The sequence below is a fragment of the Gallus gallus genome, chromosome 7, assembly GCF_016699485.2.
Source record: "Gallus gallus isolate bGalGal1 chromosome 7, bGalGal1.mat.broiler.GRCg7b, whole genome shotgun sequence".
NCBI classification, from domain to species: domain Eukaryota; kingdom Metazoa; phylum Chordata; class Aves; order Galliformes; family Phasianidae; genus Gallus; species Gallus gallus.
In genome coordinates this window covers 25,147,275-25,165,582 of record NC_052538.1, presented here as the reverse complement: position 1 = coordinate 25,165,582, position 18,308 = coordinate 25,147,275, and the positions used below count along the sequence as shown (strand labels likewise).

At 41.3% G+C, this 18,308-nt stretch overlaps 1 protein-coding gene across 5 annotated transcripts in view; it reads right to left on the bottom strand.

Moving 5' to 3' along the window:
* Positions 1 to 661: 661 nt before the first annotated feature.
* Positions 662 to 18,308, bottom strand: part of RALB (RAS like proto-oncogene B) — a 41,790-nt gene continuing 24,143 nt past the window's right edge. For 3 of the 5 annotated variants that reach the window (XM_025152428.3, XM_046943883.1, XM_004942896.4), the window contains exons 2-5: positions 10,851 to 11,010; positions 9,408 to 9,616; positions 6,950 to 7,127; positions 662 to 4,589 (exon numbers count right to left, since the gene is read on the bottom strand). In XM_025152428.3, coding sequence (XP_025008196.1) covers positions 4,470 to 4,589; positions 6,950 to 7,127; positions 9,408 to 9,616; positions 10,851 to 10,964 — 621 coding nt within the window. In that variant the 5' untranslated portion in view covers positions 10,965 to 11,010 and the 3' untranslated portion in view covers positions 662 to 4,469. The remainder of the gene's footprint in view (positions 4,590 to 6,949; positions 7,128 to 9,407; positions 9,617 to 10,850; positions 11,011 to 18,308) is intronic. The other 2 variants (XM_422085.7, XM_003641618.6) reach the window with 1 other exon arrangement.

The following is an 18,308-nucleotide window of genomic DNA, read 5'->3' as shown; positions in this document are numbered from 1 at the left end:
TAACCTATTTCACTAACACTGATGTGAGAGTCTTCAGTCACTTCTTCCTTCTCTCCTTTCTCACAGCCCATAATATAGCCATGCTACAGCTTTGATGCAAAAAAGGTTAGTTCCAGAAACCAAGTCAGTGGTTGTTTGGTTCAAGAACTTAGGAATTAGTCTTACAAATACTGTAAAAATCAATAACGAACAAACATGGTGCCTATTTTTCTTTTTATTATCAATAGTAATAGAAATCAGTTGTATTAGCATGATAACAAAGTGTCCTCTTTTATAGACATTAGAAATGTTTGTGCATATTAGAGACAAAGCTCTGAAGCTACGTGAGAAAGAGTTGGCAATGTATAGTATAACGTACATGGTTTCAAAGGCAGCCTTATTAAATCTTGCCATCACAGTCACTTCCTCTTTGCTAAACCTCTCTCTTGGTGTTAGAGATAACACCTTCCCCTCCCAAGAGGAACACCTGCCATTCCCATGAAGTGTGGAGACCACAGTGAAAAATCAGTTTGTTCTGTTGTTCTTCCTTCATTCTCCCAACTATAAAGTTAACAGGAGGTGAATATGGCAACATATGCTTATAGCAATTAAAAGGAAGCTTCTGTCTACATAAGCTTTGCTTTAAGTGAGATGAATTGATAAACAGCATCTTCTTTTTGAAGAAGAATTGATAGACCTGTCAGCCCCAAGCACAGGATTAACACTTTGGAAAGTTGAACACAATATTCATGGTGAGCATTTATTTCAATGCATTCCTCCCCCACTACGTTCCAAACAGCAGCTTTGTACCTTAGACCTAAAGTATTAGCCAGATAGATTTCAACAGGAACTTCGGATAGATACTGAAGTCTTGCTGAAGTTAAATACCCAGTAAATGCATGCACATCTTTCTTCACCAAGCCAAAGGCTTGCCTAGAATTGCAGTAAAGGAGCATTGGTCTGTATGTAACACATGGTATGATGTCACTGTGGATGTTCCTCATGGTCTGTACTCTCATCTAGAGACAGCCTTTCTGGTCAGGCAGAGTCAGCTTTTGCATTCCTGACTTTAACCTGCTTTTTGAAGTTGCATTTTAGAGTGACTTGCCCCTATTCAAAAGGGGGGCTTGTCTCATACATGCTTTCCCATATCTGAAGACTAGAACGCTTCAATACCCACAGTTAAACCAAATACAAGAGATTACACACTACAGTAAAGAGTACCCTGACTATGTCAAGCCATTATGTAAGAAAAACACCTGGCTGTGTGCTTGCACTACAGCAAGCCTCGCATGACCTCTAACCTCAAATACCCAGTTACTTGCCTACAGCCATGCTCTAGGAAGACTCAAGGGCAGATCACACTGATGAAGTAAAAACTTGGCCTTTAATTACCTAACATGCGAAGGCTACTAGAACGTATAAGCTTCAAAGCCTTGAACTGTCTCAGCTAGGCAGCAAGGCTAGCAGGCAGCTACACAACTCTTGCCAAAGTCCTCCTTGTTCCACGTACCTGAGCAGTAAATATTCATTTAGATTAGAAGCCAAAGGTACCTTTGTTCTGTTCACAGGAAAGCCCCAAATCCAAAGGAAGCATTTCTGTGCCACTTCCCATTCATTCCAGTCAACCCACCTCATACCGATGTCCACTGAAACGCACTTGGAAGTAATTCAGGAACCCACAGTGGGGCAATGCACTTTTATAAGAATACGCATTCAGGCACATCCACCATATGAGGTGGAGGCAGCAGGATTCCAGTTCAAGGGAACAGCTTCATTGACTTCCTGGTGCAAGTCAAAGCTTGTTGCCCACTGTTACAAAGCAGTCAGAGTAGCTGCCTTGTTTACCATGTTTTCAGCTGTATCTGTCAAGTCAAATTGAAGCTTTTCAGAAGTACAGAAAAGGATACTGAAGAGCTGCTCAATTTAGCCTCTAGGCCTAGCATTTCTAGTAAGGGTGACAAGAACAGAGCACTGAAGAAATGCAGTACCAAGTAGCTTCTTCCAAGCAACTCCACCTCAGCACTAGGGCTTCATCTGTTGGGAAAAAGTCATCTGAATGAAGCCAGCACACAAAGGAACAACACCAGTGGGAGACTGACTGTTCTGAACAGAAGTTCATCTGTCCTATCAAATACTGTCAGGTATGTTATGATTAGAGAGGTCAAAGGTCAAAGCATGAAAGTCACTTGAGCTAACAGCTGAGGCACTCATTGTAAGCTTTGCTGAGTTCACTATTCATATAGCAAGGAAAGCTTATTCAGTTTTGTTAGTCACATTTTACAATCCGCCTCAGAGGGGCTTGACCTAGGTAAGCTTGTAATGTGAACTCAGCCATTGTTTATCCTTTAGGTTAATTAAGGACTTAACCTTTAGGTCTCAACTAAAGCCAAACCTAAGTGAGCGGTCCGCCTCCAGAAGTGGACGTTCATGTGCTGTAGATACAGCATGCACACAGAAATGGAGTCGATCTAAATCCAAGAGGAAGTTTTGTTAGAAGCTTTAAACAGCTTTAAGTGTCCCATTGGATATTTAGGCTTCAGATACAGGTGGTACAGTTCATGCAGTTCTACAAGCCATCAGGCTCCCAGCCTCTGCCTCAAAAACTATATTCAGTTGGCTTTGTTATACCAATTAATTATATTATTGAAAGAATTATTTCCAAGACTTTGTGAACCATTCTTTCCGTGCACAGAACATTAACAGAAAATGAATTCAACTTGACATGAAGATTACAGCACCTTTTATTTAGTACAGTTTCCCCAGTCCAATGAGTTGCCTGACAAGTTAAACTAGTTATGGAAGACAATGAGTGTGATAAATCCCTGTAAAACCTCAGACCAACAGAGGTTCTGATATCTAACATCTTTTTCTCCCCAAAGTTCAGAGGTGGAATGCACAAGAGCAATCTAGTACATGTTAAAAATGTTCTTCATCCTCAAATTACAATACTAAGTACTGAACAGTATTTGCTATTCGTTCACCTCAAGAAACAGCATTTGTTAATTTAGTGCTGCAGTGTGCTTCACTGAACAACCACACAGCATCATTTTTTCCACCAATAGTGCTTTAAGCATCTGGTTAAAAAGCAAGGTACAGTCACTACTTCAAGTCTGTCTACTCCTTTGAAATAGGAAGATATCCATAATTCATTGAGAGACTCCACAAACAGAAGAGACGGTTACATTCTACAACAGCGACAGAAGTATTTTTTGGCAACTGCACTTTAGTTTAAACTGCATCAGAAAACACAGTTCAGTCAGCTGACAAGACCTGCTAAGCACTGACTTCTCTTCCATTTCTAGGCTGGTTTTTGTTGATTAAAACATGACCACCATTGCATAACTGACAGCAAAACTCAACGTGCGTCTCCACGTGCTAGGTTGCTACGCATCAGAAACAGTACATATAAAATTAACAGTGAGTAACAGACATGGTAACTGCTTAACTTCATTCACTTTTTGCAACTACACCACACGGACTCACTAGCCAATTAATCAGAGAGGTAGCATGTATGCCTCACCTATTCCAAGTCATGATTGTGATGTGAGCCATCCTTACTCAGCTTTCAATTTCAGCAGGAAATGGATGCAGATGTTCCCACTTTTCCAACTTATCACACATTTTCCAATATAAACAAAACTGATGAACACTGATTTTCACTGTTCCAGTACCGGGAAGGCGATGAATGACCAATGCAGAATGAGCATAATAGCCACAATACATGGAACAAATCCAGGATAGCACTTCTAGGAGACTGTGGCAACAGTATTCCTTCTGATGAAAAGCTTAGTCATTTTCTCACCCCGTAACTCTAATTTAAGGATGACAAGACAGAACATCAGGGAGTGCCAATATTTAAATACCTTTTTTGTATTACCTGAATAAGTCCAAATTGAGTCCATAGGCTTGATTCATGAATGCCATATTGACTAAACAGAACAGGGAAGAAAGTTTGTTTTGAGTTGACTCAAGTGTCAGTTGCTATTTAAGTGGAGCGTAGGAAGGAAACCAGCAAATTTCAGTATAACAACTCAGTAACCACTAACAGAAGACAGAGACACTGACCGGTTGTCATCTAGCTTTTCTGCAGTTTGCAACATTAAGAAGGGCAACAGTGAAAACACTGTTTGAACCTGAACAGCTGTGCTTGTTAGGGCCAGTAGAGGTTCAAGAAACATATTCTGAGACATTAAACCAGGCAGTTAATATGAAAGAACTTGGTATAACCAGATAGAGTGATTGTAGTTCTGAAATCTCAACAGTTTCTAGTTTTGAAAGACACTGGGAAGACAGAGACAATTCAGTTTAAGTAGGCATAGGTTTTGTTGGATACCAGAAATGGTTTCAAAGTTGTTTTCACATTTTGAAGGTATGATATGCAAAGCAAGAGATAAGGGAGTCAATACAGACTTCCTTTCATGAATCCAGCCCTATATCCTTAGTGGTATCTTATCCATGCCATTAGATAGATATACAGTTCCCAAGCATCACAGTAAGCAACATCTTTCTTTAAAGCTTTTCTTGTTCTTTCCACTTTTCTTGCCATTCTTGTCTTTGTTTTCAGACATTTTCTTTGCTCTGATTTCTCTCATTAAATCAAAGAATACCTAGAGGGGAAAAACAAATAAAGATTAAACAAGTTCTGCCACCTGCAAGCAGATACAGGCTACTGTATTAGGCACATAAGTGACTTAGCACAAGGTACCTAGCAGCAGAATCAAATCTGGACACAGATCCCAGCAACAAACTCAACATGAGAATTATGGTACCTGAAGCAGTGGCAAGAAGCAAGACCGTTCCATGACTATCGTAACTGAAGTCATTCAGCAGCTCTGTTTCAAGAGCTTTTTGTTGAATATTGCTCTTGCACAAAAGTAGCATTCAGAGCTCAAGATAATATTTCTCCGTGCTTAGCCGGCATTTCCCAGCAAATAACTCTCATTAACCAAAGTACTTAGTTCAGTCTTTCCTATGTGGTTACAAGCACACATCCTGCTGCATAATATTCTGCCTGTTTTATAATTAAAAAGAGCTGCAGCATTCAGAGTGGCAGTATCAGGCACAGGAAGTCCTGCTGCAGAGAAGACCCTCAGGAAGTCATTCTGATGTGTTCACCCGAAATCCTAGATGACTTTACCCATGCAGGTCCAGTGTTTAACAAGATACCATAAGATGGAATAGCTGTTTCATAAAGAGTTACTAAGAAAAACAAAATCAGTACTATAAAACAAGAACTTTGTTTTCCCTCCTACAGTTATGCTTTTTAAACAAGGAGCTATGCAGATCTGAGATCCTTAGAAACAAGGTCATGTTATGATCAGGAATAGAATAACTTAGCATTCAAAACACAGAAAGGTTTGATTCTGCTAGAATGTCAATACAGAGCCATCACAGTGGCTCACAGCTTATCTTAACAGACAAAACAATTTTCACACACAAGGAAAACCTGTGTCACATAAGTTAGACCGAAGACCTAGAATTCAGTACAATCTAGAAATACAGCTAGATTTCTTTTCTTCCCAACTGACTAAAACCCTGGTCCAGTGAAGTAAAAAAAAACCTAGCCTCCCCCCCATTAGTATGAGACAGTCATAGGCAAAAGGGAGTCCAGGTATGTTTTATCACTTCTGTTTCTTGCATCCAATACTCTTTCCTACTTTCTAATAAGACCCCACACTACAAAATGGTTCTTTAATAAAGTTTAAGTTGTACTACTCAGTCCAGGGAAAAGATGACTGAGCAGGGATTTGATTAATGTTTATTAATATCTAAAGGGAGGTGGGAGACAAATGGATGAGGCCAGGCTCCTCTCAGTGGTGAGTAGGATAGGACAAGGAGCAGTGGCCTGGAATTTGAACATAGCAAGTTCCATAGAAACACACAGAAGTACATCTTTATGGTAAGGGTGACAGAGCACTGCAACAGGCTGCCTACATAGGTTGTAGGGTCTCCTTCTATGGAGACATTCAACAGCCATGTGGACACCCACCTGTGCAACCAATTGCAGGGATCCTGCTTTAGCAGGGGGTTGGATTCAATGACCTCTTGACGTCCCTCCCAACCCCTGCAATTCTGAGATTCTATATCCTCTACGAAGAAAAGGTCTCAACTCAAGACAGCTGTATACACTGCTTTAAATCAATAGTATGATAAATAAGCTTCTACTAGGTAACTTATGGACCCATTAGACCTCTATTAATGAGCTAATGGACTAAAAGACCACGAAACTATCTACAGCACCTTTACCTTCAGAGCTCAACAAGCTACAAGCATCCTTTAGCCAAGGAGAAAGCAGTTTACAATTTGTAGTCTGAAAACAAATGCACATTTCACTCAATTCCATCTCTGTAGCCCTTAGGAGGGACAAACACTAAGCCTGGGGGCATCTTCTGAAGATTATGGAAGTAAAAGGGTACTCTCTTCACTAATCTGCTAAACTACACATATCAAAGGGAGGTTTAAAACTGATGATTTCTCCCTGCTGGGTGCATTTCTCATTAGGAATATCCCACCAATGTTTAGTCAAAGCAGCAGCAGAAACACAAGAATGATGGTCCTAGACCAGCACATGCAAATCAAAACCAGACAGGGACGCCACAAAAATTTTTGTCAATTCAGAACAATCTTGATAAAAATGCAAGAGTCAAGCTTTTAATAACCACATTACACAGCTCTGCAAGGATGGATGGATACAGTTCCACATCTATAGCTAATTGACTTTATTGAGAAGCTAGTTCATGTACAAACAGCTAAAACAATACTGTTAACTTGTACTGGTCTCTAGGCTTACCCAAGCTACATATTTACTTCAGTGTACACATTCCATTAAGTTAGTTCATTTGATAACCTATGCTTCCGGAAGTCCAAACATGGATTTGCTTTTGTTCCAGCAAGAGTCGAGAATTCACTCAGCTATTAAGCAAGCAGTATCAGTTTAACTGCAGTAGAAACAAGTTATTTGTCTTACCTTATCTACATTTGCTCTAGTTTTGGCAGAGGTCTCTACATACTGCACGCCCCACTCTTCTGCCTTACTTCTAGCCTCTTCTACAGGCACTTGTCGGCGCTCTTCCAAGTCAGATTTGTTTCCTACTACCAGTAAAGGTATTTTATCTTCTTCAGCCTTCACACGCAGGATCTGTTCCCTAATGCATCAGGTATTAAAAAGAATGACATGTTAGTGATATTAATAAAAGCCCTACTCTCAGGATGAATAGATCAAGTAGTCTGCACACTACTAGTGTTCATAACACTACTGAAGTCAGTCCCCCAACAGCCAAATACAGTTGAAGTGCTTCCAAGTTTAACACCATGGGCTTCACACTAAGTAAAAAGTTCACATAATCAGGAAGGCTGTTTCACCATTTAGTTAGAAATTTTGCTACCCTGCTCCAGAAGAAGAAAAGTAACGTGACAGAAGAACAAATTAATAGGAGTTCACATCTGAGTGCAAAAAAAGCACAAGTACTATGTTTGCCAGATTTCAGCCCTGTGTTTAGTTACCACCCTCACTTTAAAATCATTACCCCATCACAATACTGGTCCAGGAAGCATCAAAAGCTTTGCCAAAATAGTAGGTCAAGAACAGGAGAAGTCACTGGCAAAGGTTATTTTTAATGGCTACATCAGTCGTTAGCTACTAGCTCAACACTACACTGAAGGGCAGGCAAGTTTTCCTAGAAGGCTTTGAAGGAGGAAGAAAATGAACTGATCAATATTAACCTTGCTATCCTTTTCCTATTCAAGAAGGAAATATCAGCACCTGAGGAAGGAGACTGATAGCAATGCTGTATGCAAGTCTCAAAGCCTGTGCTATTACTGGAATAAAACAGGTTAAAACTAGACTGACACATGCTGCCGTCCATCTACAGTTCTGAAAGAGTTGTACCAGTATGCAGTTATTTTTAGGCTATTCATTCTCCCTTCTACTTGAAAAAGTTTTTTCAAACCACCAATTCTTACACGTCCTCTTAACTAAATACTCCATTTAACTTATTTCACTATTGTTTTTTTGAATGGTTCTGAATTAAATATTCTCCATCTCAAGGCATTCACATCTTTTTTGTTCACCTTGAAGGTTAGCATTGCTGTTTGATTCCTCTAGATGTGCTGGAAATCTTGAACCAACACACTGCCAACCCACTTACAGGAGTCTAATAAAAAACAAACAAGAAATACACCACTATGCCTTCTCATCAAAAGCCTTATGCCTTGGGTTTAACCTTATTGCAGTCAAGCATCCAAGCCAAGAGTCAGGTGGGGTACTTCTAGGAAGTATCTAGTTTTGTACCTGCTTGATTGGTATTGACTTTTTCCCCCTCCATCTTCCATTATGATAAGTCTTCACACTCACTTTCAGCCCAACACCACTTCAGCTGTTTCATTCCTTTAATGCTCCAAACAGAGCATACCAAACAAAACAGCTCCTGTTGTGTCCCCTGTGATTATTACACTTTTGTCACATGTGACAAACAAACAGACTCTTAAGTAACTATGCAGTCCCCTATTACTGTTGGAATGGTAAAAAACATTAAGAACTTGGACAGGAGTCCTAGAGCATGAAGGAAATGTCATGACTATTATAATATCCTGGAAGTAAGTGTCTACCTTGCTCAGTAAGTAGAAATTTTAGTGCTGATTGTCTGTTAATCTTGTTTCACTAAAGGAAAGTGGAAACAAATCAGACTAATCAAGAGCAGACAGACCTCTTAAGGAATCTCTGGGTTGTCTTCTACACTGAGGCAACAGCTATTAGCCAAAAAAAAGCCAAAATGTGTCCTGAAGAACCCAAATACAGAAGCTCTGGGACCAGAACAGCTGGTTAAAACTCTGCTTTTACAGTACAGAAGTAGTTTCTGTGCTCAGTCTGGTACCAATTTTTACATTAGAATTACTAATCCTGGGAACAAAAAACAGAAGCATTTACCACCGTGTGTCTTTCTAGGAACATGTCTGCCTACAACAGTACTGCTCAGCTGCCAACCCTTGCTTGGCACCAATCCATACCTGAGTGTGGAGGCTAATCCTCCCCTCCCTTAGAGCACCTGCTTCTAGCAGTAAGCAACAGTGTCTGAAATCTGGCCAAGAGGCAGACTTCATTCCAGAAGTACTGCTCTCAGATAATTAAACTCCACATCCACAAAGACTGAAAATTGGCTTGAATACCTAAGTTTTAAGAGTCCAAGAATCTGTTATTTGCCTGAAGTTGCTGATGGCGTAATGTACTCACAAGCTGAAGACATGAAGACAACTATAGCCAGAGGCATGGTACAGTGGTTTTACTTACCAAGAACAAAATGGTTGTATTTTCACTTTCATTGACCAAATGGTAATGGATAAAGGAGAAAGAGCTGTAGCTTTTAAGAAGAATTGTCAGAGCAGAATAGGAACCAAACATTACCCCTGCCAGGGAGAAGAATGCTTACCGAAATTCTGCTGTAGCTGTGAAGGATTCATGCTCTGTTATTGAGAAGACTAGAAGAAATCCCTCCCCACTGCGGAAATAGTTATCTCTGATCGCTGCATAATCCTCCTGTCCTGCTGTGTCCAGAATGTCTATCTGAACTTCTTCACCATCTAGAACTACTTTCTTTCTGTAGCTGTCAGCCTTGGTAGGTTCATAGTCTTCCACAAACTGAAGAAGATAGAAATAAGTGCTTAGAATTACTGTCATAAGGCCTCAGTATTTGCTTATATCCATTCTCTTTTACTTCAGTGACACTTGAATTCCTGAAAGCCTCATCATAATTCAGTCAGTTACTAAGTTCCACCACTTGCTTTTTTTTTTTTTACTATAAAAAGCAAGTTATTTAAGTACTTAATACATCAAAGAGCCAATCTGCCTAGTCAAGAGAAACTGTCTTCCTAAATAAAATACTGTTCAGCAATTTCAGCAGAATTTAAGGGACAAAGACACAGTGTAAGCTACCAGCTCATGAACTGGTTACATCATCTAGATCACCCACCTCAAGAACAAAGCATTTCTGAATGTACTTCAGTCACAACTATCATAGTTCCAGCAAGCCCAGATGACAGCAGTCATTGAACATAAGAAGTTGCTCCATAATTATACAGGCATACAGTTAAACACATTCAGTACTGACCAGACACATAAAGCCACTGACAACTCCACTTGCAATTCTGTGATGACAGTACATGCCCAGCATAGGCTCCTTGCCTTTCTATTTCTTCTCTCAGTCTTAAAGACTAACAGAAGGTTGTGCCATGAACCTGATTAAGCTGACTGAGTTCCTCTAGCAGGAAGTTCATGCTTTCAGGCTGACATTGCCACTGATTTCCTTATGCCAAACTCAAGCCAGCTGATGCACTGAGTTATCTCAGCATAGGTACCACAACAGTACCTATCTCATCTCCCCTCAGCGGTGGGGCCTGTTCAGATACATCACTGCAGTATGTTCAGACAGCCTGCAAATAATGGCTGACTTCTAAATTACCAGATCATGAGTTCAATTAAGTTAATCTGGACTGCCTGATCTAGCTTTCCATATATCAGTATGGAAGAACTCTAAGCATACTGCTCTATCTGGTTCAGAGCAAGACAGAATGCTTACTTCTGACTTACCTGGCCTAAAACAAACAGCAACCAAATTAATTTCAATTTTAACAGACTCTGCACACACTCAGACAATCACTGGCACATTTTGAAGGTGTTCTTCCATCAAAAAGCATCAATCCCATCACTCTTGGCCAGACGTGCTCCTACAGGGCATCCTTCACAGATTCCCATGTTATTCTTCAGCCAGTCACTAGACCTTCTCCTACTTACATTTAGTCCCTTTGCCCCCACCACAAGCATTTAGTAAGCTGTACCCATTTGGACTTAGAGAAGCTAAACCAAAGCTACTTACCTCATCATACATGAACTGGAGAGTGAGCGCAGATTTGCCTACACCTCCACTACCAACCATGATCACTTTATGGAGTGCCAAGGAACTCTGGTTCTTGCCCTTGCTGGCAGCCATTGTCCTGTTTGCCACCGATGAAGTACCAGACAACCAATCAGACCTGCTGACAGAAAAACAAAACAGACACCATGACACCAATGGCATAGTAGTACCATGCAGGTAAAGCATCTCGCTGTTGTGGAAAGACCAGATTAAAACTCTATCCAGCAAGCCTGAAGAACAGGTCATTTCCATGCATTGGAAATGAAGTCAAGTCATTGATGTCTAGAACAGAAGTAGGAACCTTGTGTTAGGACAAATGCCTTCCCCGGGACAAGAATAATAGAAAGGTCAAAGGTTTCTCACAGCCACATACTGACTGAACAAGCTGCTTTTGTCTGTAAACCCATCCTATGTGACTGCCACCTAGAGAAGTTTCTAAAGGAAACTACACTTGTACTAACAGGAAGTTGTGTTTTTCTCTCTCTCTTGTTATAAGGCTTTACACCTTTCTAAAATACTTCTTTAATGTTGATACAGCTTAGTTTCAACCTACTAACAGAGCTATACCTTAGATCTGCTTATAAGAATGACTTTTGATCTTTTCTCTATGTAGGCTAATAAGAGAAGCAGAGATTCATAGTAAATTCTGGCAGGAACAAATTGCAAAAGCTTCCAGCAGAAAGTCTTATGACACGGCATTAGCATTTATTTTGATATTCTTGCCTTTGATGCTACGACTTCCTTTAGAAAACATCCTGCTTTACCGCAAGAAATTCTCAGTATCTGCTCTTCTCCTGATGTTGCAAATCCAGAAAGAGCAACTTCAGTAAGTGAGTACTGTTTAACAAGCCTTTGTTATGTGTCATGCAAACTAAGTACCCAAGGGCAGTGGTGGTTTTTGTCGTTTATTCCACCACCAGACTGGGTGACCCATCCTGGTAGACATCAATGGCAAAGAAATCTACCCCCTTGACATGACTATGTTCTGAAAACTAATGCCTCAAACTAATTTTTCATTGACTAGCATGTACCATGCAAGAACAAACACCCCAACAATGAAGAAGCACTCTCAGGAATGCTTTGTTAAGCATCTGAGTTACAGCACAGTCCCCACGTAGAGCATGCTACTCATTTGTCTGCTACACCCATGTTGGGGACAGTGTATAGTACTTCATATACTGGAGTGGTATACTAAGTAATATAATAGAATTAGCCATTACCCTCCAGGTTCCAAACCAGGAGGGCTGCAGGCTTGGTTTAAGGCATCAGAGACAGTTTAAGGTAGGGGAGGGAGCTCACCCAGTCCTTCCTGAGGCAAAAGGGAGCAGCCATGACCCAGCTGTGCTGAGGAAGCAGAACCACAGAAGAGCCAGGCAGGACAGAGTGAGACGAGGCTGAAACCATGCAGCACAGGACTGATCCTGTCAGCATCAGCATGGCAGGCAGGACCAGCCCAGTAGTACACCACTGTTTCCGAATGGGCACAGTAAAATTTTTAAATTGGAATTCTGTAATACAGCAAACAAAACTCACTGAGGTCAACTGTTCCATTTCCACCCCTACAGCCAAGGAAGCAGTTTGCCTTCCACAGGCAAGGAAAGTGATCTAGCCAGTGGCTGAACTTGCATTTCTGTTATCTACCCTCAGGTGGAACAAATCATGCTTCGTGTGGAAAATGCTATGAGCTGTAAGAATAAAACCTTTTGAAAGACATTTGGAGTTTCTTCAGGCTGCTTTTCATCCTGCTGTGGATGAAAGCTCTAGACAGAACCCACACCGGAGCACAAACTTTTCCAGGCAGCCTTTTCCTTTTAAGAAGTTAGAAGCAATTACCTGCTTCATCTGCTTTAAAAGAAAAGGACTGAGTCATTGACTTTGTAACTGGGCTTTTGGTAATGGGCAAAACAAAACTCTATACACAGCAGAAGTTTTGTGGTGCTACTGAAAATGGATCTTCAGACCAACCAATGAAGGCTCTATCAGACAGGTTGGCCACATGAAACACAGCAAGACTTGCACATCAAGCCACAATAGTTACCAAGAAGCTGATTTTATTTAGACTTCTGAAGAGCCCTTCTGCACCACAGACCCAATCCTACCAGAAGCTTTTACAATCAAACTGTGCCACCCTCAAAATTTAGCCCTAAGCCTACCAACTACTTCAGCCTTCCCTCATCTTACCTGTTTGGATCGTAAGTCCTCCAGGTTAAATAAGGCCTCCTACCATAGAGTAACCTGCACAGCATTGCTTCATTCTCAGCTGGTGTCTGGAAACCAGAGTACTTCACAGCAAGCATTCATCCACAGCTTCATGAAGTCCAAATGTAAGCACAGCATTGCTAGTTTTTTTTATTCCTCTCCTCAGCCTAAGCAGTTACCCTGCTCCAGAACACCATTAACATGCAGGACTGGTTTACTCTAAGCCACAATGCACTACTGAATGGTTTCAGCCAGGTTACACACTCCACCTGCATTAAGCCTCCACAGTTGCAGTCACTTAAAGGAAACAGCACTCATCACTGCCCAAGAAAGGAACCCATTTTACTACTGCACACCCAAACACATAGAAGGAAAAACTTGAGAAACCGCAATAAGTCCAGTTGCTTTCCAGGAGATATTCTGTTATTACAGTAAGAAATTCTAGGGCCATATTGAGGTGTTAATTAGAATCACTTCTAGTTTTTCCAACTCAGTTTGAGGTTTAAAAAACTGAAATAGAGCTCTAAGCACAGAGCTGCTGAGACCAGCCCTTGTTCTGCAATGCAGCTGATATCCTTGGACATTTCTTTTCACTGCTACCCCACCACTGAAAGCAGCCATTCTTTGGATTTCAAAGTGGGATTCTAGAAACACTCTGCCCAATAGCTCGACAGAAGAGCTTTGTTAAACCCTTCAGACACCTAGTTTAAAAGGAAAAGCCGGGTATTCACCCTATTAAAAAGACTTAAATGTGATGTCATCCAAAGCAAGCACAGAAAGGACAAAGTTTCACAACAGTATTTCAGTGATCCCCATTTATCAGAATGCGAATTAGAGACTTCGGGGTGTTTGGTTCTGCGATACGCCTGCAAGAATGCAGTCACAGAAATTCCCTGGATCACAAAACTAATTAACAATCTCACTGAGCTATGGACTGTAAGAGCTCCTCAGCTGTTCCGAGGTTATCCAGAAAATCTTTAAGCACTGAAATTCCATTAGCTTTCAATGGACTGTAAATGCTCCAACTGGTAGTTCAACTATAAAAAACAAGCTCACTTAATCTCAAGTGGTGTATTTAATGCTACTAAGAATTTTAGGATATGCATGCTAAAAATAGAAATGCTGCTCTTTTTTTTTTTTTTTGCTGTGCTAATATCTTACCTCTTGGAATGTCTCCTGTTATTGGTTTTCATACTAAAAAGATTATGAAGTGCTCAGCACAATTCCCTTCTCAGGAAATCCCTGCATCCCTCCCCACTTACTGCTGGGTGCTCCTATCTTCAGTCATGGCTATGGATTTTCCAGGCCATGTTTTTAATCAGATCAAGGACCTCTTTTGGCTTAGATGTCTTGCAGAGAAGGCTGGGGCAGCAGTTTCACCATTCCCATTTATATCACCCTGCCTCTCTCCATCCCATCTCCCTCGCACCAGCTGTACAAGCCCACCTCCTGCAAGACAGCCATCAGCAAGACCTCACACTCCAGTACCAGCACTGATGTGATGAACAACACATTTATAGAAGTAAAGCCAACCACAGCAGTCAGGTTACACACCACTGAAGGAGTGGGGAACTTCCCAATCCTGTCCACTCTACACTCCCTTGTGGTGTGCTGGTGCAGCAAACACCCTGCTGCAGTGCCAGCACTGAGCACTAGAGTGAAACCCTACCCTGAGATCTGCTTTTAGTAATTAGGCATTTCCTTATCTGTACAAGATCTATTAGCAGTTTTGCCATTACTCAGTTAATGATACTGGATGAGAAGCTAAAAACAGAGTTAGAAAACTCAATACTTAAGAACCAAAGGAAAAGTAAGGTAGTCCCATGCCCTGGGAATTCCCCCCAAACAAGAATTTATACAGACTGGATCACTGTTGGAGGAATTAGAAACAATGCTTAAGAGTTTGAGAAAAAGCTATGAAATACATTACTTGACGCACTGAAAGCCTGTTACAGTAGTTACAATCAAAATTCATCATTGCTTACAACCAAAAGTCAGAAATACATACATAATTAGTCTGAGTGGCTGTGATGGCCACTGTCTTCCAGCAGCAGCTATACACAGACCATGAACATAAAGTTCAAATCTTACTGTGCTCTGCACTACTCAACATATTTGCATGCAGAAAACCTCAGCTTTCCACTGAAGTTAAAATGATTTCATGAAGTGATCTTATAGAGTCAATTTACTATACAAGGGCTGTATTTTACCTCAAGTGCATATACCTGAAGCAGTTCTATGGAATCAGAACTTGTAGCTGGGTGTCTCCCACTCACTGCCACTTTACCTGACCATGACACGAGTAGTCTACAAGCCCAGCCCCTACTCTCTGCACCAAGTTCTAGCTAGGCTCGGGCAATGCCACCTTTTAAGGCTATCCTCAGATCTGGGTCACCAGGGACTCGGATTAAAACAGATGACTATTTTCTGTGCACTCAGCACATTGCTCCCATCATCCCTGTGAAGTACAGCCCAGCTTCGCCCACAAGTTTTCTGAAGAAAGATGCATCACTACAGCTTAGAAAGCAACTCTGAAAGCAGCACTTACTATATAAAGTCCTCTCATACCATTCAACAGATGACTCTTCTAGGTAACTCATTAATAATAGACAATGCCTTTGCATTTCAGCAGTAACGTGAAGGTAGCATTGCTCAGAACAGTTCCCATGTCTAAGGAAAACTCAAATGAACTCAAAACCCTACCTAAGCATTCCATCCTGCAGCAGTGCTGTGTATTGGAAGAGCCTGTCAAAAGGGCAACAGTTTAAAGTAACTTCAATCAGATCTTATGCTGTACTAAAACAAGAAATGCACAGGTATCTCTGTATCTAAGGTGATATAATTCAAACAAGAATTCTCTTCAGTGGGGTAAGAGAAAAGGTATTGACTAGGGACAAGTTACTCAGCCAAGTGAAGAAAAGACTGCCCTTAGGTTGTACTTCTAAGCTGCTGCACACCTGAAGAACTGCTTATACTCGTGATAGGCTAAATAAGGCTGCAAAGGTTGAGATATGAAGTTAATGCTCCTAACAGCCTGATAATGCAGCATACTATCACTGCATGCAGTCAGTCATCTTAACAGCACTGTAATGCAGTCACAGGTTAATAAAGCATTGCAAGTCACTTTAATTACAGCTTGAATACAAACACAGGAAGGGAAACCTTAGTTCTACTGCTTCATTTTGGTCTGAGAGCATCTCTATACAGATCTGTATGAAAAAATCTCTATTGCAATTACTCTATTTTTGTCACAGACTTGAGGTAGGCATCTCCATCTCCCAGCTTAATAAAGCAGTGCCTGTTTTTACCCCATCAGTTTTTATAAATGCAAAGGCCATTCAGCCAACAAAGAGGAACCAGTGAAAGCAGCATTAAAAGACACTGTTTAAGGACAGAGATACACAGAGCACTTCCAACTCAGCACCAAGCTAGGACCAGCTATGATACCAGGCTCATTCCTGTTCTAAGTATACAGTTCATCTCAGTCACCCAAGTGGTTCTCCAATGTTTTTACTATTTAAAATATGTATACTGAATGCACACAGTAGAGGATATCCATGTAAGAACAGAAGTTAATGGTTGTTTCCACTGTTGTCCCGCTTCATCTATTGGACCATGCTACCTGACAGTGAACTCTTCTGGGATATGATGCACAAAAACAGTCCGGAGACCAGTGCCCCACAGCATTTAGATAGTCATCTCTACCCAGACTTCCTCATAAAGGAAGGACATCAACTGACAGTTTCCTCTACGGCCTTCCCCACAGCTCTTGATGGGGGTCAGAATAAAACAAACAATGTCGTGATGGAAGCCTGCCAGAACTCCAGCATGCATCAGTTTCCCAGGGAACAGCACCAACAAGTCTGTCAGCGAGCCAAGAGCAGCACTGCTCAGTTCATATACGCACTCCTTCAGAGTATGAAAGAGCAGCTCCTGGCTCCCACCAGCAGCACAGACCTAACATGACCCCACGTCTTCAAGGGATCATTGCTACTTGGAAGCTGGAACTTCTGCCCTGGCTGCAGTGCTCCAGGGGCACTGAAATACAAGGAGGCAACAGCAACAAGACACGAAGACCTGGAGTTTGGTCCCCACAGTGCTACTTCAATCAGAACACCTAAGCTCTATCATAAAGCCCTTAGAATTACAGGCCTACTGGCAGCGCAAGGCCTTTATTAATACTTGAGATTGTCTGTTTCACAGATGGCACCACAGAAGCAGAGTTATTTGTTCCAGAAAACCAGAGACCACTATCTTATTTTCTACATTGCTGTGCTGAGTAACCAGCAAGATATTCTCTTTGCTTTTAAAAGATAAAGCACTACCTGAAGTACAAACCTGAAGACTCTAATGCCATTACAGCTAGACAAAATGTAGCAGGGAGGTACCCAGCCAGTCTTCTACATGTGCTTTCAGGATGCCAGTAGGTCTAGCACCAGTGCCCAGAAGACACCTTAGACAGGCTGTAGAAGGGACTGATCCACTTCACTGCCCTTATCCTGACAAGGACAAGGATCTCCTGCAAGCATAAAGACTGAGCTAATACCATTAGTCAGTACTGCTATGCAAAGTTTGCCACTGTAGTGGTAACTGTCTGGTTGCCTAATTACAGTGAATTAAGGACAGTATCTCTCACATGAGTCAACGAGGCTCATACCTGATAAATGACACTGCAGAACTGTAAAACAGCCTCAGCTCCTGCACTGACTTGCAAGGAGTATTTCAGCTTCACTTCCTCCAGTAACTTCTGAGCATAAGAGAACATAAAACCTTTGATACACAGCACACACCAGGTCTGCCAGAGCACTCCTAGGAACAACGACGTTTCAGATGTTAATCTAATAATGACTTCTAATCAGACCTCTAGAAACATAACAAACTGCACAAGCTGAATATTTGACTGGGGTATATCTCAAATAGCACATGAGATTTCCAAAATAATACAACAAATCCTACGTCAGTATGATATTACTGTACATTTCCCAGGCATGACATCAGTGGATAACCAGCAGCACTGTAACCCAGAAGGAAACAGATCTACTATACCGCTGCAAAAACACATTCAGTCATAAGGTTGCTACAGAGTCACAGGATTGACTTCTTCAGCCTCAGGAAGTGTTACCAACCCAAGTTTCCTGTCCAAGCCAGCCCACTGGTCTTGCAAACACAGCACAGCAGTCAGCAAACTGCTTCCTCGGAGGACAGATGCAGCCAGACCAT